The sequence below is a fragment of the Pristiophorus japonicus genome, chromosome 3, assembly GCF_044704955.1.
Source record: "Pristiophorus japonicus isolate sPriJap1 chromosome 3, sPriJap1.hap1, whole genome shotgun sequence".
Classification (NCBI taxonomy): domain Eukaryota; kingdom Metazoa; phylum Chordata; class Chondrichthyes; family Pristiophoridae; genus Pristiophorus; species Pristiophorus japonicus.
Genome location: NC_091979.1, coordinates 74147555 through 74171681, shown reverse-complemented (window position 1 = coordinate 74171681; position 24127 = coordinate 74147555). Strand labels below are relative to the sequence as shown.

The 24127-nt window shown below is 42.1% G+C and overlaps 1 protein-coding gene across 1 annotated transcript in view; it reads right to left on the bottom strand.

Annotated features, from left to right (window-relative positions):
* The window catches only part of LOC139253997 (inactive dipeptidyl peptidase 10-like), a 963662-nt gene that overhangs the window by 67251 nt on the left and 872284 nt on the right, over positions 1-24127 (bottom strand). The window contains exons 15-17 of the mRNA XM_070873609.1: positions 15525-15616; positions 12718-12765; positions 10269-10390 (exon numbers count right to left, since the gene is read on the bottom strand). Coding sequence (XP_070729710.1) covers positions 10269-10390; positions 12718-12765; positions 15525-15616 — 262 coding nt within the window. The remainder of the gene's footprint in view (positions 1-10268; positions 10391-12717; positions 12766-15524; positions 15617-24127) is intronic.

Sequence of the window (24127 nt, the reverse complement as noted above, 5' to 3'; positions counted from 1 at the left end):
ATATTGGTCAGTGATAATGGTTCGTGCTTCACCAGCGCAGAATTTCAAGATTTTATTGTTGACCACGGCATAAATCACGTTAAGATGGCACCGTTCAAGCTGGCCTCCAACGGCCAGGCAGAGCGAGCAGTACAAATCGTTAAACAAGGCATGCTAAAAATCCAAGGTCCCATGCTGCAGAGCCGCCTGTCGCGACTGCTGCTGGCATACAGATCTTGTCCGCATTGACTGGGGTTCCCCCCGCGCAACTACTGATGAAACGGACCTTAAAGACTAGGCTCTCGTTAATCCTCCCAGACATGCATGAAATTGTTGAGGCAAAGCGCCGGAAGCTAACTGAGTACCATGACCGAAATTCGAGGGGGAGGTGGAATGAGATAGGGGACAAAGTGTTTATGCTAAACTATGGCAGGGGTCCCAAATGACTTGCAGGGACAGTAACAGGCAAGGAAGGAAACAGGCTACTGGTTGTACAAATGGACAATGGCCAAACCTGCCGGAGGCATGTAGACCAAGTAAAAAGTAGATTCACCAATAACCCTGAAGAACCAGAGGCAGACTACAATGTGGAACTCACACCACACCTGGTGGACAGACAGAGGGAACAACCTGAGGAAAGGGCAGTCTCAACAGACAGCCCAGGCGAGACACCAGCAATCATACTGAACGAAACAGACAGCCCAGGTGAGATACCAGCAATCACACCGGAAGAAAAACAGGCACCAAGGCAAACAACTGAACCACAACTAAGATGTTCCACGCGAGAGCGTAGACCACCTGAGAGATTGAATCTATAAAGACAATAAGACCTTGGGGGAGGGTGATGTCAAGTATCTCACACTACTGTATAGAACTGTATCTTACCATGCTATACATGACTGTAACTAGATATGACCTGTAACCACAAGCATACTTTACCACCAGGGGTGCACTTGCAGGAGACACTGCATACCTGTCCCACACAGGTATATAAAGGCAGGTCTCAGGCAAGCGTGGCACTCGAGAGCTGTGAAATAAAGGTACAGGTCCAGAGTGACCTTGACTTCAACATGTGCCTTGTGTCAGTCTGTACTGCAGGGTCAGGACTTTATATCTGTCATTACTTTTCTTAAGACCCTAGAATGCAAGCCATCAAGCTGGCTGGCTGCTGACTGGGAGACGGAGAAAAAAAATTCAAAAGTGGTCCTGCCGGAAAATTCAGCAGGACCTCGGTGTTACCCGCATTTCCTGGTTTCCTGGTCACTATGGCCCCACCCTGTTTCCTCCCTGCAAATATTGTGGCGAATGACAAAGATGAAGTATTCAAAAGTTACCAGATTGAATCACGATTCAGCAAAAATGAAGTAATGTGGGTTTGGGCAAGAAGAATGTAAAATTGTCAGCTTGGGTTATAAAGTAAAACCTGGATGATTGAATTTAAAAAATGTACGATCAAATAACAAATAACATGGTTCTATCCTGGGGAATTGTGGATCAGTTGGCTAGCTTGAGATCTTGATTTATTATCTTACTCATTAAATAGCCTGTCCTGTATTCTCCAATGTAATACATCCTCTGCTACCTTCTTAATCAATGAAATGTATAGGATAAATGCTCTGTAATAGGCTTAACCTTCAAAAGAGGTGACCATGTACTTTTTCTGAACATACTGGCAGGTTGAAATAGTGCTCTATCAATGAAGAACACAATAGATGTTTTTGTGAAATTGCTCTCTCCACTATTTCAATTTAATTTAATTTAATTTAAAATAAATCAGGTTATGACTTTCTTAATGTAACAACGGATTTTCATAGAACATGTAGACATATTCATTAAAGTAATGCACAGCATGATTTCAACCCCTATAATTTTCCATTGGTTTTGCTGTTTGTCTGGGCTGTATTTTTTCATTGATCCATATAACTGCAAGATGGAATAGAAGTTAATTAAGCTTGTATGCTACAAATTACAAAACTCTAATATAACGCATGATTTTATTCTGTCACTTTGTAATTAATTTGTTCAAATACTTTCCACCCCATAACATCACTGACAGAACAATGTATACTCTTCATTTTGATTGATTCCAAAAAAAACAATGTAATCTTGAAAAGCAAAAGATTTTGTATCACAGCAAACTAGCTGCAATTTACTTTCAGTCTTTGTTTTTTCAAAGCAAAAATATTTCACTGTGACTTTGTACTATGACAAGCTGGAAAATGCTAAGTAAAGCCAGAATTTACCTCATCACAATTTGATCTATCATTACCTGGCTTAATAGTTCACCTGCTGGAGTCTATCTCCTTTTCACTATCAGGTAGAATAACTAAGGAGACCAGTGAGCTGCTTTATTTTCTAAGTCACTAGGTAAATTCAAGCTGTTTCGCTCAATTAATAGTTCAGTTTTCAGTCTCATTCAGATAGCAGGAATGGAATATGATTTCCTAACGTTTGTAATCACATCATTCATTGAGACATATTATAGTAGCTCCTCTCCTAGTGAATATACTGAATTTTATTTAGGGTACTGATCAGCTAATTTATTCTTCTGTTTTGACTGGTCTCTACTTTAAGATGTCTCCTTATGGCCAATTCAGGCATTTTCAGTCTCCAACCCTTCTCTAGTTTCCCTCCATTTCTTTGGTAAAGTGCTTAGATTCTAGTTGCCACCTCCCACGGCCAGATAACTAAATTCAGAAGCCGAGCAGAACAGGAGCTAAGTTGCAGAATCTGTAAATATGCAAAAGAAAAAAATCTGCAGTGTTAAGGGTAGGTTCAGTGAGACTGCACTTCCAGTGTGGAGCTTCGCTTGACACAGAATCAGCACTATAGTGTTATGGCCATATCTGTGACCTGCACTCCCATCTGGCAAGGTTTTGTGCTAGAGTGTAATCAGATGAATTTACCCCATGGTGTAAACAGGCTTTTGGAGCAAGCCAGTGACTGATGACCAAGGCCTCAGTTTCTCTTCTGCTGGCTTACCTGATTTTGAATCTAACCACTAATATACATCAAGTTACAGGTTAAACAAATTTTATTGTGCATTGTACAGTCAGTCTTTCAGTAAATCTACCCTGTTCGATGTTGATTTGTGCAGACAAACAGCATTGTAAAGTGATGCAGAGAGCATAGTGAAAAGCATTCCTCAAAGGGGAAGAAAATCTATCAAATACTTTTTGTTCAAAGTGCTCTACCATTTTATAAAATTCTATGGGTGTTTTTAAAAAACATCAATCTCTTTGCCTGAACAGAGCCCCACCAGGTTGTGACTCCTCCTCATTGCTGGACTGCTCCACGCCACTACTGTTCGGGGGCATTTTGGAATTGTTCCATTGAAAGCAATGCGGTGTGATTTCAGACTGGTTTGAAAGCTGAACCAAATGTGCTTGACCTTGTAATATAACAATATCTGCTGGGTATATGTATGCCTAGTAATCCTGTATAACCAACAGCTCTATATTGTAATATGAATATGATAATATCCAGGTAGTTTGATTACAGCTAGCAACAAGATCGCTGAAAATATTGGGGCAGAATTTTCTGTCATACCGCCTTTGAAATAGACAGCTAGTTCGGGATTTCCACATGTGCTTACGCATGCGCTAAATCCCAAACTTGCGATCTGTCAAGTTCCGACTTGACAGATCATCCGCTCTAACGTTGAAACCCTTATTGCTGCTGCAGAGTTGGGCTAATTGCCCATCAACTGCCCAGAAATTATGCCTGAAAATGTTAGGTTTGGTGCAAAGAGGCTGTTTGCACAGCGCAAGGGGATACCCGTCAATAAAAAAATCTTCATCTGATGCTTTTTTGTTTAAATATATATTAAAAGGAATATAAATGCAGACTGGCTAGAGTGAGAAGCTGTTCAGGGAATTGACAGTTTTGCAAATTAAAAAAAAAAATCAAAAATACACTTCTCTTACTCCCCCCACTGTATCTTCAGGTGACTTTTCAACATTAGCTGCTATATTCTCCCTAGAAAATACCACAGTATCTAGTGGGGAGAATGTGAGACCTTTTGCTTCCTGATTGGAACACCGCCCCACGTGATCTGAGGTATGCTTCTGCACACGGGAAGCCCCTGGGATTCGTGGGCCACTATGCTGTGCTCAACTCGGCAGTGTCTGATGGCAACTTTTCGTTTAGGGCCGACCGTGGAATCTGGGCCATTAGCTCTGCAATGACAAAATTCTTCCCCCAGCACAAAGTCTCACTTGATGGGAGTACAGATCAGAAAGTCATGGTCCCAGCAAATCAGGCATGCTGATTTTCTAGCCCAATTCTCAAATTTGTATTCCCATCGAGCAAGAGTTCATCCTGGAAGTGGAGTGTCGTATTTTGGGGACTGTATCATTACCAATGTCCCCCGTAAGCTGCACTGCCTCCTGTCCGGCCAGCCTCTCCCAATGTGAGGTCCATTCAAATGATTGCGCATGCATGCCATCTGCAATGTAAAAGCCGGCGAATGGTCTGTGCGGGACCTTACAAATGATTACACGGCTGTGAATTCTACCTTTCAATTATCTGAATACATGGGAAGATTTTTTCTAATTTTTACAAATGTTATAAAGTATTGTTGTTCTGTTTTTACTGAACAGTAAAGGAAATATTTTTGAAAGCTACAAGACATGAATCTTAATCAAAAGCATAATTTAACTCATAAATATTTGCAGTTGACAGGGAAAATGAGGAATTTCAATCACTATCATCAGGGAATAATAATGTTCATTTTCTCTGAATAAATCTAAATTATTCCTGCTTAAAATTTTTGGAAGAGTAAAGCATAATTTATATGATACAATATTCCAGCATCTTCTAGGACTTTTATAAACAACCAATAAATAATTTTAAAACCCAGAGAACTCATTTAGTCAAGCCTTTTTCCTTTTAGTCAGTGAACATTTTTAATAATAACAGGATGGAAGGATATGGAGAGGGAAGATTCTTGTCACTGTGAATGACAAAATCATCAGTCTGTTTATAAAGAAGTTGCACTTGCACAAAGCCCACAGAGAAAATCTTCCACCGTGAATTAAAACGGCAGGGTATTTTAACTTCAGCATCTAATATCCAGGCATTCTGCATAATAATCTGATAAAATAATTTATGTAGCATTAATTTAAGTCAGAAAGGACATATTACTATAACACACAGTAGTCTATATTATTTGTAAGGATTGGTTTCCCACTTTAAACTGTTGTGCTTATAACCACAACAACACAAAAGCAAAACACTGCGGATGCTGGCATCAGAAATAAAAAACAGAAAATGCTGGAAATACTCAGCAGGTCAGGCAGCATTTCCACTACAGATTCAGGACGATGCAAGTCTTTACGCCAGTCTCCATTCAGTCCGACCTCATTACCTCTCCCACCATTGACAGATTGCTTCTGTCAGCTCTACTTTACCTGCCATCTATTCCATCAGCATGGGTGTCCTTGAAACGCTCTCACCTTGGTCCTCAGAATCCCACTACAATCAGCCCCAACACCAGCAGCACCAGGCACACCAGCAGCACCAACCTTCTCCGCAAACAAGTGATGCTACACAGGACACAGGGCATCAGCACCTGACCTCATTGCTGCTCGGGAGGCCTCATCATGGCCAGATTTACTTCAATTGACGTTGTACACCCTGGCTGCCACATGATGCACCAGGTTGGCACCACCCCACACCAACATCTTAAAGCATCCCTACAATGCTAAGCCATTCATTTAAGACCCATCACCATTGCCAGGGTGCCGTTATGTCTTGCCATTCACTGCAATTCATTAAGCCACTTCCAAAGGTGCAAACAAATCTGTCCAAAAATGCAAAGTGTTGAATATAAAGGTTTCAATGTTTGACACCACAGTAACAGAAATTTTAGATGAACATTGTATATAACACCCAAGTGCCTACCCTTGTGTTTTGTTAATTGGTATGATTGCACTAGGATGAGCGTGAGGGGTGGCTAGTGAAATGGGGATGTGATAATGTAGATAGAGAGGGATAGGTGGAAGTGCAAGGTAAGTTGATGTGGGTAAGAATCTGCAGGAGTAGGATAGGGAAAGCAGAGTAATGGGAATGTCACGAATGGCACAGCAGGATAAGGTTTTGTGTGGCTTTGAACTAATGTTTCATGATCTACTGGGACCAATGAAAGGTTTGCGGCACTGTATCCAGGTCCTCCTGACCACATCCCTGATTGTGCCCTCCTCTGCAATGTTCAACCATGTTCTGTTGATCTCCTAGGAAGGTCTCTTCTGCCCATGGGAAGGGATGAGGACCTCCCTGTGTGCTGTGACTCCCTCCATAAGCATATGGAGAGAGTCATGGGAGAGCCTGTGTGCAACCATGCATCTCTGTGCAGTGATTGTCAGTGTTTGTAATCAGGGATCGTATTAAAGCCAAGGAAACATAGAAACATAGAAAATAGGTGCAGGAGTAGGCCATTCAGCCCTTCTAGCCTGCACCGCCATTCAATGAGTTCATGGCTGAACATGCAACTTCAGTACCCCCTTCCTGCTTTCTCACCATAACCGTTGATCCCCCTAGTAGTAAGGACTTCATCTAACTCCTTTTTGAATATATTTAGTGAATTGGCCTCAACAACTTTCTGTGGTAGAGAATTCCACAGGTTCACCACTCCCTGGGTGAAGAAATTCCTCCTCATCTCTGTCCTAAATGGCTTACCCCTTATCCTTAGACTGCGTCCCCTGGTTCTGGACTTCCCCAACATTGGGAACATTCTTCCTGCATCTAACCTGTCTAACCCCGTCAGAATTTTAAACGTTTCTATGAGGTCCCCTCTCATTCTTCTGAACTCCAGTGAATACAAGCCCAGTTGATCCAGTCTTTCTTGATAGGTCAGTCCCGCCATCCCGGGAATCAGTCTGGTGAACCTTCGCTGCACCCCCCCAATAGCAAGAATGTCCTTCCTCAAGTTAGGATGGAGAATGAAACAGTTAATTCAGAGACCATGGTCCAAAATTAAAAGAAGGGTAACTTTGAATGTATGAGGTGTGAATTGGCTGGGATAGATTGGCGAATGATACTTAAGGGGTTGACTGTGGATGGGCAATGGCAGACATTTAGAGATCACATGGATGAACTACAACAATTGTATATTCCTGTCTGGCGTAAAAATAAAAAAGGGAAGGTGGCTCAACCGTGGCTATCAAGGGAAAGCAGGGATAGTATTAAAGCCAAGGAAATGGCATACAAATTGGCCAGAAATAGCAGCGAAGTTTGATTAGGGCAGGGAAAATGGAGTATGAGAAGAAGCTTGCAGGGAACATTAAGACGGATTGCAAAAGTTTCTATAGATATGTAAAGAGAAAAAGGTTAGTAAAGACAAACGTAGGTCCCCTGCAGTCAGAATCAGGGGAAGTCATAACGGGGAACAAAGAAATGGCGGACCAATTGAACAAGTACTTTGGTTCGGTATTCACTAAGGAGGACACAAACAACCTTCCGGATATAAAAGGGGTCAGAAGGTTTAGTAAGGAGGAGGAACTGAGGAAAATCCTTATTAGTCGGGAAATTGTGTTGGGGAAATTGATGGGATTGAAGGCCGATAAATCCCCAGGGCCTGATGGACTGCATCCCAGAGTACTTAAGGAGGTGGCCTTGGAAATAGCGGATGCATTGACAGTCATTTTCCAACATTCCATTGACTCTGGATTAGTTCCTATCGAGTGGAGGCTAGCCAATGTAACCCCACTTTTTAAAAATGGAGGGAGAGAGAAAACAGGGAATTATAGACCGGTCAGCCTGACATCAGTCGTGGGTAAAATGATGGAATCAATTATTAAGGATGTCATAGCAGCGCATTTGAAAAGAGGTGACATGATAGGTCCAAGTCAGCATGGATTTGTGAAAGGGAAATCATGCTTGACAAATCTTCTGCAATTTTTTGAGGATGTTTCCAGTAGAGTGGACAAGGGAGAACCAGTTGATGTGGTATATTTGGACTTTCAGAAGGCTTTCGACCAGGTCCCACACAAGAGATTAATGTGCAAAGTTAAAGCACATGGGATTGGGGGTAGTGTGCTGACGTGGATTGAGAACTGGTTGTCAGACAGGAAGCAAAGAGTAGGAGTAAATGGGGACTTTTCAGAATGGCAGGCAGTGACGAGTGGGGTACCGCAAGGTTCTGTGCTGGGGCCCCAGCTGTTTACACTGTACATTAATGATTTAGACGAGGGGATTAAATGTAGTATCTCCAAATTTGCGGATGACACTAAGTTGGGTGGCAGTGTGAGCTACGAGGAGGATGCTATGAGGCTGCAGAACGACTTGGATAGGTTAGGTGAGTGGGCAAATGCATGGCAGATGAAGTATAATGTGGATAAATGTGAGGTTATCTACTTTGGTGGTAAAAACAGAGAAACAGACTATTATCTGAATGGTGACAGATTAGGAAAAGGGGAGGTGCAACGAGACCTGGGTGTCATGGTACCTCAGTCATTGAAGGTTGGCATGCAGGTACAGCAGGTGGTTAAGAAAGCAAATGGCATGTTGGCCTTCATAGTGAGGGGATTTGAGTACAGGGGCAGGGAGGTGTTGCTACAGTTGTACAGGGCCTTGGTGAGGCCACACCTGGAGTACTGTGTACAGTTTTGGTCTCCTAACCTGAGGAAGGACATTCTTGCTATTGAGGGAGTGCAGCGAAGGTTCACCAGACTGATTCCCGGGATGGCGGGACTGACTTATCAAGAAAGACTGGATCAACTGGGCTTGTATTCACTGGAGTTCAGAATAATGAGAGGGGACCTCATCGAAACATTTAAAATTCTGATGGATTTAGACAGGTTAGATGCAGGAAGAATGTTCCCAATGTTGGGGAAGTCCAGAACTAGGGGTCACAGTCTAAGGACAAGGGGTAAGCCATTTAGGACCGAGATGAGGAGAAACCTCTTCACCCAGAGAGTGGTGAACCTGTGGAATTCTCTACCACAGAAAGTTGTTGAGGCCAATTCACTAAATATATTCAAAAAGGAGTTGGATGAAGTCCTTACTACTAGGGGGATCAAGGGGTATGGCGAGAAAGGGGGAATGGGGTCCTGAAGTTGCATGTTCAGCCATGAACTCATTGAATGGCAGTGCAGGCTAGAAGGGCCGAATGGCCTACTCCTGCACCTATTTTCTATGTTTGTATGTTTCTATGTTTGCAACACCTCAATGCTGTAGAACACTGGCAGCACAACTGTCAAAATAAATTCAGACTGATGATAAATAAAACCGGCTGATGATGCGTAATCAAATGACGTCACCAGATCCGGTTTCTCTAATTGGCCGAAAACGCGCTGGGCTGGCTTAACAAGCCCAATCAAGTTAAGTTCATTTTAAAGGCCGGGATGGAGACAGCAGTGGGGTCGGGACCCATCATCGGCATCGCCCGCCATGGACGAGTCGTAAAATCCAGCCCGAAGTATCAGTCAGACTGAGACTTTTACACTATCTCATGTGATGATACTTTTAAACCTGAAACCTTTCCTTTTGCATCAATTAATATACTGGTCCTCGTGTTAAATTACCTGAATGAAAACACCAGCCATCCCTTGATATTTTAGAGGGATTGATCATTATGTGAGGTAGATCATTAAATAGAGTACAGGACTGAAATGGTAATTCTTGTAGTAAATATGATCGGCATAGAATGCAAAAACTCAGGCAGAGAACCCTGCATGTCTTTGTATATTTTAATGTAAAAAGCTGAATAAATATCATAATTATATCATCTAATGACATTACACATCTATGATATAAACATTATGCATCCTCGTGCAGTATTTCAATTGAACTTGGTATGGGAATTGCAAAGATTTCACAGTTCTGCTCCTCAAGAACTCTGCTGGTGATAATTGCATTTATCGTTCTCCACATTTGCATTTGTAGCCACAGTTAAATGCTTGCCATCATCCCTGATCCATCAATGTAAAACAATCTCAGATTCAGATTCAGTGATGCCGTGGTGGTGTGTGAGATTTTTCAGGTTTGCACTCAACCCTGAAAAAGCTGACTTTAGAGGGTTGCCACAAGCAGAGTGATTTATGTCTGGATTTGCTAATCACTTTAGCAGAAACTGGACAATTGGCAACTATGTAATGGATGCATGAATTGTTCGAACCACAAATCTTAGATCAATACATGCGAGAGCTTACTTTTGATCTGCAGCAAATAGACTTGCCCTGGATAAACCACAGCTAACTTTCCCTATTTACTGCAGCAGTAAGTTTTAATTATGGAAGAACAGCTAATCAATTGTACCTATTGTATCTCTCAATTGACTCAAAGCCTACCTTCACAGTGCAGTATGAAGTGCTCGTTACTGGGGCTGAAGTGGGCGCTGAAGAAGGTGCAGTTATCCCTATGGAAAGTGCAGGACAGACACTGGCGGTGAAATGATCCCACAGTGTGTACGCTGTTAAACGGAACAAGCACAAGGAAGCAGGTTAGAACACTGAAATGAGAATTTTGTACCAGTGTGCTGTTACTGATATGCCAATGCAACCAAAATACAAACGCGTTATTTGTTCACTGGAAATGAACCATATTTTTACCCGAACACAAAAAGCAAAGTACCGCTGATGCTGGAAATCTGAAATAACAACAGAAAATGCTGGAAACACTCAAAATGTCAGGTGGCATCTGTGGAGAGAGGAAGGTAGGGTTAATGTTTCAGGTCGATAACATGTTGTTAGAACCGGGAGGTGTTGCGGATGAACAGTTTACAAGGAGGAACAGAGCTAAGAAAAAGGGGCTAGGGAGTAAAGAAAAATAGTCTGTGATTAGGTAGAGGTCACAAGATGGTTACATGACAGAAGTGGTAATGGTCTGACAAAAGGAGGCAATGTTGAGAGAAATTAAATAAATAAAAGATGTATCCAATACCCAGGGGTTGTGTCAATGGTTGCAGCAGAAGAGCTGGGAGAGAAGCATGGAAAATCTGGCTCCAGTGGCCTGGGAGTATGGTGGAAGAAAAAGGCATAGACCACTGTGCCTGCCATGTACTGATAGGGGATTTGCTTCCTTTTCCTTGGCTCTGTTCCTCCTAATAAGCTGTTCATCTGTAACATCTTCATATTTTTATCCTAATTTTAAGTATATTGTGTTCTGCACTGGTGGTCTTATCAGTTTAAGTACTGGAGGATACTAAGACCCTGGCAGATAGTAAAAGGTAAATGGTAACTTTTCACATTAACTTTGAATTTGTGCTACACAACTGATGTCAATTTGAAAAAATTACCCATCACAACACCTGCTGTGTCCGAGATCGGAGTTCATTTATTTCTGATGTGGCGTTTTGCAGTTATTGAATTGTTCTACGAACCAGTTCTTGGCTCTCAGCTGAGTTCAGACAACATGTTTTTTGCTTCATTACTTGTAGGTAAAATAAGTGGCGACTTACTCAATTTCTGACTGATCTAACCTCTTATGTAAATCAAATTCTCACTCAAAAAGCAAATATCCAATTTATTCCTGCATTGGATTTTAAAATCAAATTTGAACTCAACAAACAAGGTTTTGCATTACTCCAAAAAGTGTTATGTTTTGTTCAAAGTATAAAATATTTGCTAAAAATAATGTTGTTTTATTTGATATTATTCATAGGAATATTCAACACAAAGCTGTATTGTTTCACATTGCTAACTTAAGTCCCTGCAGAAAAAACATCTCTCCTCCCCAATTCAAAATTCTCTTGGCTATATTATTTATTTTATTGTATTTGCAAGGTGCAATTTCATCTACCTTACCAATTAATCCGACTTTATAACATGCTCATCATCATCATCATCAGAGGCAGTCCCTCGAAATCGAGGAAGACTTGCTTCCATTCTAAAAGTGAGTTTTCAGGTGGCTGTACAATCCAATGTGGGAATTACAGTCTCTGTAACAGGTAGGGCAGACAGTGGTTGAAGGAAAGGGTGGGTGGGGAGCCTGGTTTGCCACACAATCTTTCCGCTGTCTGCGCTTGATTTCTGCATGCTCTCGGCGATGAGACTCGAGGTGCCCAGCGCCCTCCCGGATGCTTTTCCTCCACTTTGGACGGTCTTGGGCCAGGGATTCCCAGGTGTCGGTGGGGATGTTGCACTTTATCAAGGAGGCTTTGAGGGCGCCCTTGAAGCGTTTCCTCTGCCCACCTGGGTCTCGCTTGGCGTGTAGCAGTTCCGAGTAGAGCACTTGCTTAGGGAGTCTCGTGTCGGGCATGCGGACGATGTGGCCCGTCCAACGGAGCTGCTCGAGTGTGGTCAGTGCTTCGATGCTCAGCACAGCATGCAAGTACTATTTTTAACTTGGATTTGTCTATTTGGGAAACGTCACTGATGAAAAAGAATACATTTTTCCTATCAAAATTACTCTTCAACTTTTAATGCTAATTGTGATAATGAAACAAATGTAATTAACTTTTACACGAGCCGCTGGCATTCTTGTGTGTCTGTTTTGATGTGTACATGAGCATGCAGTAAAATGCCATGGGCTCAATTCTGATCAATACTGAATAGATCAAAATTGGTAATAGTGTATGTTCCACTATAAAAATGAATGAGGTGCATCCGATAAGGACAACTGCATGTAGATTAGAATTGGGGCCCAGCCAAAGCCAGCATTTCATTGGGAAACGCAATGAGCTCACAGGCTTTTTGCTCCAGTTGTAACTAAAAATCCTTCGTACTCAATTAATCACAGCTCAGAGTTTGAGAACAATTTTATTTTTAAACAGGTATGTTTTGACCTGATTCTGCTTACCTGTACAAATGTCTTCCTCTTGGGGAATCTTCTGTACTCAGAAAATATCTAGTAAATGAGATTAGATCAGCAAACCATTAGGTGACAGTCTCATATCCAAAATCATTTTTATGGGGACGAGAATTTTTAAACAGTTATGTGTAGATTTGGTTAATGTAATAATGTTTTGTGGCAAATAATATTTTGAGTTGACTATAGTGGACCAAGTTAAAGTTATTTTAACCATTATGTCTTGCTAAGTTACATATTTAACATCTGACAAAGAAAGAAAGCATTTGCATTTATATAGTGGTTTTCATGACCTCAGGATGTCCCAAAATGCATCTCAATAAATGAATTACTTTTGAAATGTGAACTGTAATGTAAGGAAACATGGCAGCCAATTTGCAAACTGCAAGGTCCCATAAACATGAGCAATTAAACTGTTTAGTGGTGCTGGTTGAGGGATAAATGTTGGCCAGGATACTGGAAGAACTCCCCTGCTCTTCTTTGAATAGTCCTATGCATTCTTTGATGCCCACCTGAGTAGGTAGCCGGAACCTCGGTTTACTGTCTCATCCGAAAGACAACACTTCCAACAGTGCACCTCACTTTTTAACAAGATTTTCACTGGACCATGCATCCACTGTGACAGAACGACAGGCCAGTGACCAGTTCCTGCCAAATGCAGGTTGCTAGCTGGGCAACCACTCCTCCACATTTCCTTCCTACTCATGGTTCACTGATGGGATCAGAAGTTAGCAAAGTGGAGGACCTGAACTTGTGTCACTCCAACTGGGCAATCAGCCAGTTTCTTGCTATCTGACCAGTGTTCATGGGTTTCAGTCCCAACACGGTCAGCCTCTTGATGGATTTTGGATTGGTCACTTGGCAGTAACAGGGAGTGAGGCAAAGCAGCTCAACTCTGGGAAAACTTGACAGCGCAGCTACTTGTGAGCCTATCACATAAAAGCAGTGATGGAGGTGAAGAGGAACTTTGAAGCCAGCTAAAATGCACTGTGGCACTGCACTGTACTTTTCATTTTCTGTTAGTTTCTTGACATAAAGGGCTAGAAATTCGGTAGGGTCCCGGTCGGGGGGTTAAATTTTGAAAAGTTGAAAAAGTAGCATCAAGCGCTAATCATTCTCTCCTCCAGTGATATTCAGTTTTAGCGCTCCAAGAGTGAAATGGAGCACTAAGTCAAGCGCTAACCACTTCTCTTAGGGTGCTAAAGTCAGAGAGCGGGCAGTAGCGGCAGAGCGGCAAACAATTTTGTGCGCAATGGTAACGGCATGAGAGGCAGCTTCCCTCGCTTAAGGGGCCAATGATGCTGCACAAGCTAGTTGTTGGTAGTTCTCTTTTGCAAGGCAACCTGCACGACTGCCATTACAGCCCCAAACACTATCACAAAGTGGATTGCTTGGATATCTTGCACTAGTGAAACATGAAAAATTTTGTGCAGATACTATACTGGTGCAAATAATAAAGGTTGTGCTAGCTGAAAACCATTTCCTTTAATTACCACTCCCCAATTGGCCAGCCAAGTTCACAACACCTCCTCTTGCTGGCATTGTCAGCACGAGGCGATACAGCAGGGGGAGAGAGTCAATTTTAAATCCGGGGCGATAATGGGACACTGCACACTTTGCGATGTCATGTTCTGCGAAGCGTAGAGGCCCAGGCAGCGTTAAACCAGCACTGAAGTTCATGGGCGTTGCTGCATTCGCCATGCCCGGTCTCTAACTCCTCAGCGCCCGTAACCCCAGGCGCTAACAGGAAGCGCTAACCTACCGAATTACTAGCACTTTCTCTCTAATACGTCCCCACCTCTGGGATTCAAACCTGTGAACACTTAGTTAGGGGGAGAAAACTTAACTGACAGCACTATTGAAATGCCTTATGAATAACAATGATCTAAAATGTATCAGTCATCTACATTTCTTAGTACTACCAACTCTGGCATAAAAGATGTTGGGGAGCTGTGATATATCTCTGATATTTACTATTTTTCTTACAGATTTGTTTCACCCACGATTCATTTTTATCATTTTTGTCCGAACTACTTGATTGCTTATAACTAGATTTTGTAAACTTTGATTAACATAAAAATCAAAATCATAAATAAGCTGCTAATATGTTTCAACACCCCCATGCTCATATGTTTGGCTTTGAATTTGCAATAGATTGAGGACTGCAAAATGAATAGTGTGTAATTCAAGAAGACATAATATCAGGATGAAGAGCACTTTAATATGCTCCATTATTTTATGCAACATCCAGAAAGATTTGGCTCCATTTTGAAAATACCACAAGCATGGATGGGATTGATTGAAGAGACCGAGGGAAGGCGAGGCTTCTACAGCTAACATTTTAATAGTCTTTCAGGGAGGTGGTTCAAATGTTAACATAACTGTCTTATCACTAACCACTTTGTACAGAACTAAAGGGGAGAACATATCTTTTATGGATAAGAGCATGGTGATAAAATGGCTTAAAAATTTAAATTAGTCACACAAAATGATTAAATAACATGACAATTCCGTACTTACATCTGAATATTGTGCAAATAATCACATAAAGGACAATCTAACTTTATTCTGAAATAGTTCAGGACTCTTACAATATAATGAGGCATTTATCAATGCTGCACTTAGCTTGGTGAAAATTTAATGTGGAAAAGTACATTATTTAAGGAATGCATATTTGGCTTATTCATCTTACTATTAAAATGAAGATGACAGGGCTGACTGATTTGTAATTGTTTCTTTATTATAACTTGTGTCATCATTCAAAGAGACTAAACTTTGACAGTGCAGAATAGACTCACATCTTTTGATGGACTTCGTCATATCCGAGGATTCGGGTGACTTCCCAATTTCCTGATGTCAGGTGTCGCACGCTGCTCAGTTCACTTTTAAGCTGCAAATTTCAAATGGAGACATTAATAATTCAAAGACCATGCTTGGGAGGGCACCAAACCTCAGATATATCAGTATAGCAGGCTAATTGCTGCCGCTTTAGACACTATAGCATTGAAGTGTAATGTGTAATGTAGCCATGCTTGTTGATGATACAAAGATGGGTGGGAAAGCAAATTGTGAGGAGGACACAAAACATCTGCAAAGGGATATAGACAGGCTAAGTGAGTGGGCAAAAATTTGGCAGATGGAGTATAATGTGAGAAAATGTGAATTTATCCACTTTGGCAGAAATAATAGAAAAGCAAATTATAATTTAAATGGAGAAAAATTGCAAAGTGCTGCAGTACAGAGATACTGCGGGTCCTTGTGCATGAAACACAAAAAGTTAGTATGCAGGTACAGCAAGTGATCAGGAAGGCCAATGGAATGTTGCCTTTATTGCAGGGGGGAATAGAATATTAAAGCAGAGAAGTCCTGCTACAACTATACAGAATATTGGTGAGGCCACACCTGGAGTACTGCGTACAGTTTTGATCTCCATATTTAAGGAAGGATATACTTGCATTGGAGGCTGTTCAAAGAAGGTTCACAAGGTTGATTCTGAAGATGAGGAGGTTGACTTATGAGGATTGGTTGAGTAGGTTGGGCCTATACACATTAGAGTTCAGAAGAATGAGAGATGATCTCATCGAAACTTATAAGAGAGCTGTGGAGGTTGGGTCATTGAATATATTTAAGGTGGAGATAGACAGTTTTTTGAGCGATAAAGGAGTAAAGGGTTATGGGGAGCGGGCAGGGAAGTGGAGCTGAGTCCATGATCAGATCAGCCATGATCTTATTGAATGGTGGAGCAGGCTCGAGAGGCCAAATGGCCTACTCCTGCTCCTATTTCTTATGTTCTTATGTTCTTATGAAAGTAAAATAAATTTTAATTGTGAAATGCATTGCTCGACCAAATTGGATGACGGCTTTACAATATTCCTTCCCCTAATAATGCTGAGGATAACATAAAACATTTCACTTTTAGTTCATTTTATTTTGTAGTTCTGCTTATTAAAGTGAGGAAGCAAATTTCTAGTACATTTTCTCCTCTTTGTACCTCAGTGACAGCACTGTATCAAGTTCAAGTCAGGTACAGATGTAAGGCAAACATTTTCCTCCGTTATGCTGATAATGTGACTAAACACTCTGTCTCAGGTGCCAGGCTGCTGACCCCGTCGGCCCCACTGGAGGCCAAGAGAGGCCATGCAGAGTGCACAGCGGCCCTCCCCTTTAAGCGAAGGGGACAGGCATTGAAGCACGAAGTGGAGCATGGGAGATTGCGCTCCACTTCCTTTGAGGGGCGGTAAGCCCAGATCAGCGGTGGGGGCGGGACTTCCGCACATGGTGTTAAAAGCACAGGCCGCGGAAGGTTACCACCCCCCCAGTCGGGGCGCAGGGCAATTTCGCCCCCTTAGACTCTTCTACCATACTGCAGGAATGTGAATTTTCCACTGCTTGTACTGCCTGGATGACATATCTAAGCATCATTGTCACTTGTGTTCCAATTGAAAGTAGCTTTAAGATGTGGATCCAAACTTGCCAACCATTTCAGTCAAACCTTTAGCGGACATAATTGCACAAACTTTCATTCCATCTAGGCTGGGTTCAAATTCAGTTTTGGGAAGAAGTGAAAATGATGTAACTCCAATAGCTTCCAAGGGCATGAGTGCAATGACTTCTGTCAATATGCATCTGTATGTACATAAATTTACACTTGGACACACACATTCAATGGAAAAGAAAAATCGGGAAGGGTGTCAATTCGCTACGACACATTATTTACCCAGTGATAAAAGTTAAAATTTCCTCCCCACCACGCATACAATAAATATAGCAATACATTTTCATCTTCACCACCTGGGTGGCAATCTAATGGAGCGAATTGCCTGCTTGTTCAACCATCTCCCCTGCGCTCGCTGACCTACATTGCTTTGATTTTAAAATTCTCATCCTTGTTTTCAAATCCCTCCATGACATCACCCCTCCCTATCTCTGTAATCTTCTCCAGCCCCACAAGGTCTCTGTGCTCCTCCAATTCTAGCCTCTTGAGCATTCTCGATTTTTAATCATTCCATCATCGGTGACTGTGCCTTCAGCTGTCAAGGCCCTAAGCTCTGGAATTCCCTCCCTGAATCTCTCTTTCCTCCTTTAAGAGGCTCCTTAAAACCTACCTCTTTTTCTGCCCTAATATCTCTTTTTGTATCTCTCTGTCAAGATTTGTTTGAAAACGCTCATGTGAAGTGCTTTGGGATGTTTTATTAAGTTAAAAGCGCTATATAAATATTAATAGTTGTTATTGTAGAACCCACTCAATTTTCATGCCAGATGGTGAAGGCAAAAATTCACCTCATACATTTTCAAAGAAGACAAAGATGAGTTTCGGTTCTCAATGATGCTACATTAAAACACATTTATTTGTTTGCTCCAATTTCCTATAAAATATACAATAAGATTCGAGATATTTAAACCAGAAGTGACCTAAATAGGTTAATGCATTTTTATGTACCACACTTTCCTGCTGGGTCCAGTGTGATTTACAGTCACAGGAAGCCCCAATATAATGGGCTCTTGCCAGCTGCTCTTTGCAATCTAGAACTACTGATATCAGACTGGTAGTTTAATAAAATACAGTTTAAATTGCAACAGTAGAGCCTGTAATTGTCAAATCTGCTCTTTAGATTATGACTTGATAAACCCAATACTTGGTCTTATTAAAGAAATCGATCCAGAGATAAACATTATTGTGCATGATTTGAAACAAATTGTAGTAAAGGTTCAGTAACTCCAAGGAAGACAAGACTATTTTTATATTAAAAATTGTAGCAATGTACAAGATTGTGGATGATGAACTATACACAGATCCATCTATAAATCTTTTATACAAGACCATGAACTAATAATATTAATTTCAGAACAATAAATTCTGAGATGATATTCTGCAGGAATTATGTTTTATGATTATAAGTTTTTTCATTGTCTTAAGTAATAACCATTAGGTGCTGTGCATAACCACTTTAGGTGCTCAGGAAAATCACAGAGTTCAGGCAGGAACGGTCTGGTACAATTCAAGATGATTTTTTAAATTAAAATAGACTTGTGTTCAATGTAATAGTCACTTCCAAGGATAGAATTCAGTTTGTTAACATTTGTTTACCATCATTAAAATATATGACTGAACATCAGTTAACTTTGCATAGACACAAAAAAAATTCTAAAGATAAACAGCATAAATCTTACTTTAATTTTTAGACTGGTTTCATTTTGCAGCCCATGACTGTGTCCTTTATTAGATACTATAGCGGTCAAGGATTAGTTTTGGGGGCTGTGGGGAGGGAGGGAGGGGGGTAAGTAAAAAAGAGAACGTCGTTTTGGTATTCAAAGTTTAATTAAAGCTTCAATGGGGTTAAATTGAACAGGGCCCAAAAATTGGTGTGGGTATCGCAATGCGTGATTAACCTGCACCCGTTGCTTCAGATGCAGACAGCACCCAAACTTTGTGATGCTTGCTAAATAACATTATTGCAGCATCCAGCCCAGCACTAATCATATTGCTGAGTAGCTGCAAGCGTCAGCAGGAGGCCCAAGTTCATGCGAGGCTAGCACCACTTAAAGCTAACCTGCACGACTTAAAGCCAGCCTGCACTACTTAAACGTCATTGTGACTGGAGCAGGCAGCGGAAGTCAATGTGTTCTCATTGTGACATGGAGAAATACTGAACACTGGCACAACAAGATTTTCCAACGCTGCGCTGGAGGCCTTGGTGGAAGGGCAGCAGTATAGATTCCCACATTACAACAGTGACTACACTTCAAAAGTGCTTCATTGGCTGTAAAGTGCTTTGCGACATCCTGTGGTCATGAAATAAATACAAGTCTTTCTTTTTTCAGCAGGACCGAACCGGTGGGGGACAGGCGCAGCTGCATGTCCTTACCCCCATGGAGGAGACGGGCCTCTGCATAATTGGAGCAGCCATTGCTGAGGCCGTTGACAGTGGGGGTGCTGAAATCATAGCAGACGAAGGTATCCTCATACTTAATCCTCCTTCTCACATCCCACTTCCCCCTCATCCCATAACCTCTTCTGATTTACAAGCTATGGATGAAGTAAGCATGCACCTCTTAATTTCCCGCCCTCCCCTCAGCACAACCCTACCCTTGTGCCTTTCTCCTTTCAGATAGACAAGAACTGCAACCTCGTCAAGCTGTGGTGGAAGAGTAAGAAGACGATGAAGAAACACCATCAGTCGATTTCCCACTCGCAGCCACCAGCTCAGATACTGACAGTGCGCGTAATTTAGAGGATAGCATAGAAGCGAGATTTGCATGTGATAAGACATCGAGCATGAGTGGCCTGCAGCCAGGCAAGGGGCAGGGGGCAACGATTGGGGAGGTGCCAGCTCCCTGGAGGATGAAGTTGCACATGAGTTCTGGTGGGGAGGACTAGGATGAGCACTTCGATAGGGCAGGCTATAGAAGAAGGCTGATGTGTAAAAACAATGAAATTCAGAAAGCCTGTGTACAATGTCAAGGAGCACGGAGGAGTCCAGTACCAACTTGGCACAGGGCTTTGTGCAGAGCTTGGAGTCCATCCTTTCCAGCATGGAAGTGGTGGCCAACTCCGTTAGTACAATTGTGGACGCAACCACGATGCAGTGCCTGATGGCCGATATCTCAGCTTCCATTGCAGCACTAGCAGAAGCCACCCAACGTCTGCTACACTGGATGCTCAGACTGAAGTCATGCAAGGACAGCTTGCTGCCATACAAGCTCAGGCTGCTCTCATGCAAGCTCAACATTAGTTGTCTGGTCTGCTGGGATGTATCTGTGAGCAGTTGGAAAATTACCCCTCACTTTTCAGCCACTGTTCACCTCCGCCCCAAAGATAATCTGCCTGAGACTGGTGAAGCTCATCTCTGGGGAAGTCAAATTCACGGCATGAAATAAACACAGATTCCTTCACTGGAATCGGCCAGATAGCCTGCAGTGATCTTTTCCAGTTCTCTGCATTCCTATATTCTGAGTCAGGAATTGAGCATTTCAGCACAGTAGCCACTAAACTATGCTATGTAATAACAATTTAGCATCTTCAATGCAGCAAAATTATGCAATAATTGCAAAAACAAACGACAAATACTTACACAATTTTGAATGGATTACTCACTCGAATTTTTCGCAAATGCTACTGAAGTTCTAAAGGAGTTATCTGAACTATACCTATGCCTGTCTATCATCTCAGTAATATTTTATTGAAGTTGTCCCCAGGGGCTGCTGATATGCTAACATTTGCTAAAATACTAGTAGGGCTAGACTTTCCCCAAAGCCCCTCACCGCCCGATTGCTGCCCAGAAACACCGCTAAGGTTCTGCAATTAATGCTGGCGAAAATTTCCATTAATAAAGTAAGAAATACTGCCCGGCGAGAAAATGGATCATGCACCAAGATTTTCAGCGGTTTCTCAGTGGTTAAAACTGAAACTAAGGAAAACGGGCGGTTCTTACCTAACTGGATGGTAAGTATTTTAAATTTAGTCCGAGGCTGCGGTTGGGCCTAGGAAGGGGGGAAAACTCAAAAAATATTTTTTCACTTAAAAAAAAAGTTAAAAACATACTCAAGATAGTTTTAAAGGTAATCGCGGTTTTAGAATTTTAAAAATAATAAAAAACCTTTAACTTACCTTGATTTGCAAGGTACTCACCTACCACCCTGTTTTAGGCTGCTTCTTGTGGGCAGTTCCCTTGGTGGTCTGTATGGGCCTCCATTGAGGCCAAACTTTGATCCTGGTGCTTTTCTTGCCGGTGCACGCAGGTGCAAGTGGGCGGTTTGCTCCCCGGCGGTGTTTTTGAAATGTGGGTGATTCTATTTAAAAAGTAAGGGGAAAACTTTTGCCGGGCGGTTTCTCTTCCAAAAACGGCTGTACCACTGAGAAAACTGCTGAAAATGAAGGCAAAAGTCTCCCCATAGGTAAATAGTACACAAGAGTAGAATACAAGAGCAGGGAGGTTATGCTTGAACTGTATAAAACTCTAGTTAGGCCACAGCTAGAGTATTGCGTACAGTTCTGGTCATCACATTACAGGAAAGATGTGATTGTACTAGAAAGGGTACAGAGGAGATTTACGAGGATGTTGCCTGGACTAGAGAGTTTTAGCTATGAAGAAAGATTGGACAGGCTGGGTTTGATTTCTTTGGAACAGAGGAGGCTGAGGGGAGACCTTATTGAGGTGTATAAAATTATGATGGGCCTGGATAGAGTGGATAGGAAGGACCTATTTCCCTTAGCAGAGGCATCATCAATCAGGGGGCATTGATTTTAAGTAATTGGTCGGAGGTTTAGAGGAGATTTGAGGGAAAATCTTTTCACCCAGAGGGTGGTTGGGGTCTGGAACTCACTGCCTGAAAAGGTGGTAGAGGCAGAAATCCTCACCACATTTAAAAAGGACTTGGATGTGCACTTAAAGTGTCGTAACCTACATGGCTATGGACTTAGAGCTAGAAAGTGGGATTAGGCTGGATAGCTCTGTGTCAGCTGGCATGGACACAATAAGCCGAAATGGCCTCCTTCCATGCTGCAAATTTCTATAATTCTATGATTATGAAAAATGGCTGAAATTCTCTTGGACAGATTATTTTTCTTAAATAATAAACATTGCTGTTGTTCCCTAAACACTTGAATAAATGTCTTGTAATCTAAAATGAAGGTCTTGTCTAAATGAATTGGAACGTAGCTAATGGTTCGAAACTTTGAAAAGACTCTGGGGACGAAATTCAGAGTCACAAAGAGACCCGTTAATGCCCATTTGCGGTGGCCATTCCTAAAAATCGAAGACCACCGCTTTGGGATCAACTTGCCGACCCGACCTAAATTCAGGTCGGGGATTTTTTGGCCTGAACCCCATCCCGCCTGAGTGATTGCAGCACCAATTTTATTCAATAAAAATACTTACCTATCAATATCCAGCTGAACTCGTCGATCCCACGGCGCGCGGTGCCCCCGACAGGTTTTTCTGCTGATGCACCATCTCCACACTGAGTGCGGCCCGGCAGCATGGTGGCCCTAAAAGGGGAGGGCCCATTGCCATGGCCGCAATTGAAACATTTTTGCCGGCCGACTTGCCGATCGGCCGGGAAAATACTGCCCTTGGGTTCGGCCGGGCCACCAACGGGCAGCCTAGCACCCCCTCTTGGGTGCCAAGCCACTGGCCCAGCTGAAATCTTCACTGGTGGCCCAGTGGCCAAAGATAAAAAATTATAGAATCTCTCCCCTTTAATGGAGGGGAGAGAGCGTGGTGACGCACACGCGCTGTGACATCACCACTGGTTGTCAGTGGTGGCGGCTCCGATCGACCCATTTTCAACCAGTAAGCCTGGCTTGGAGTCCCAGGCCTGCCCCCATTATGATCCATTTCCTGTAGGACTCTGAAAAATTTCAAAGTCCTGAAAATGGCTCTACATACCCGACCAAGGATTCCAGCGGTGAGTACCACTCTAAAAATCTGGCTCACCTGAATTTCGACCCCTTTCTGACTAGCAATAATCTTATTGAAGTCTAGAAATTTAACATTGTTTGCATCAGTGAATCATTATAGAAGTATGGTAATTTAGCTGTGTAAATACTGATGATCTTTTTATTCTAATTTTCTGCAGGATACCACTGTAGAAGATCTGTTTAAATACTTCTACTTTTCTATAGTGATATGATTCTCAAGAGTCACATTCCATTCTACATTGCTTTATTCTATAACACAGACCATTCAGCTGAGAAATTGTTTCTTCTTTGTTCATTCTTAATTTTCTGACCCTTGAAGTTTAAATAAAGGAGCTTAACTAAATGCAGAAGTCCCAGAACCACGATTATTGCTGAAAACACAATCATTCTCAGTATGAGCAGCAACTACAGTCTCAGGGCAATAAACACTTTCTTCTCTGTTGTGCAATGGAATTTGAAAGCATGTTTAGAGAACTTGGGGCCAATTAGCTCCAAACCAGATTTATTTCAGCAATTTTGCATTTATACAGGTATAATTTGCTCCATCATCGCCTGACTGCAAGTAAATGATCTCAAGTTGGTGACAAACAGCAATGCAAGGTGCAGAGCTCAAGAGCACAGTGACCTGTGTCAAACTACATATTCTTTCAGAAAGTGCTGCCATCCATCAACGACGACAAGAACTTGTATTTATATAGCGCCTTTAAGGTGGAAAGAAGTCCCAAGATACTTCAGAGAGGCATAAGAGAAAAGAATTGTGCTGAGCCAAAGAAAGATATCAGGATATCAAGCTTGGTCAAAGTGGTGGGTTTTAAGGACAGTCTGAAAGAAGGAGAGGGAGTCAGGAAAATGCATGGGACTTAGGCAGGAGTCAGACACGGAATGACGAGACCATGGAGTGATTTAAATGCAACTTGGGCTGGATTTTCAGCTCATTTGCGCCTTGGTTAGTGTTTTGTATGTAAACCTGTAAATACCATG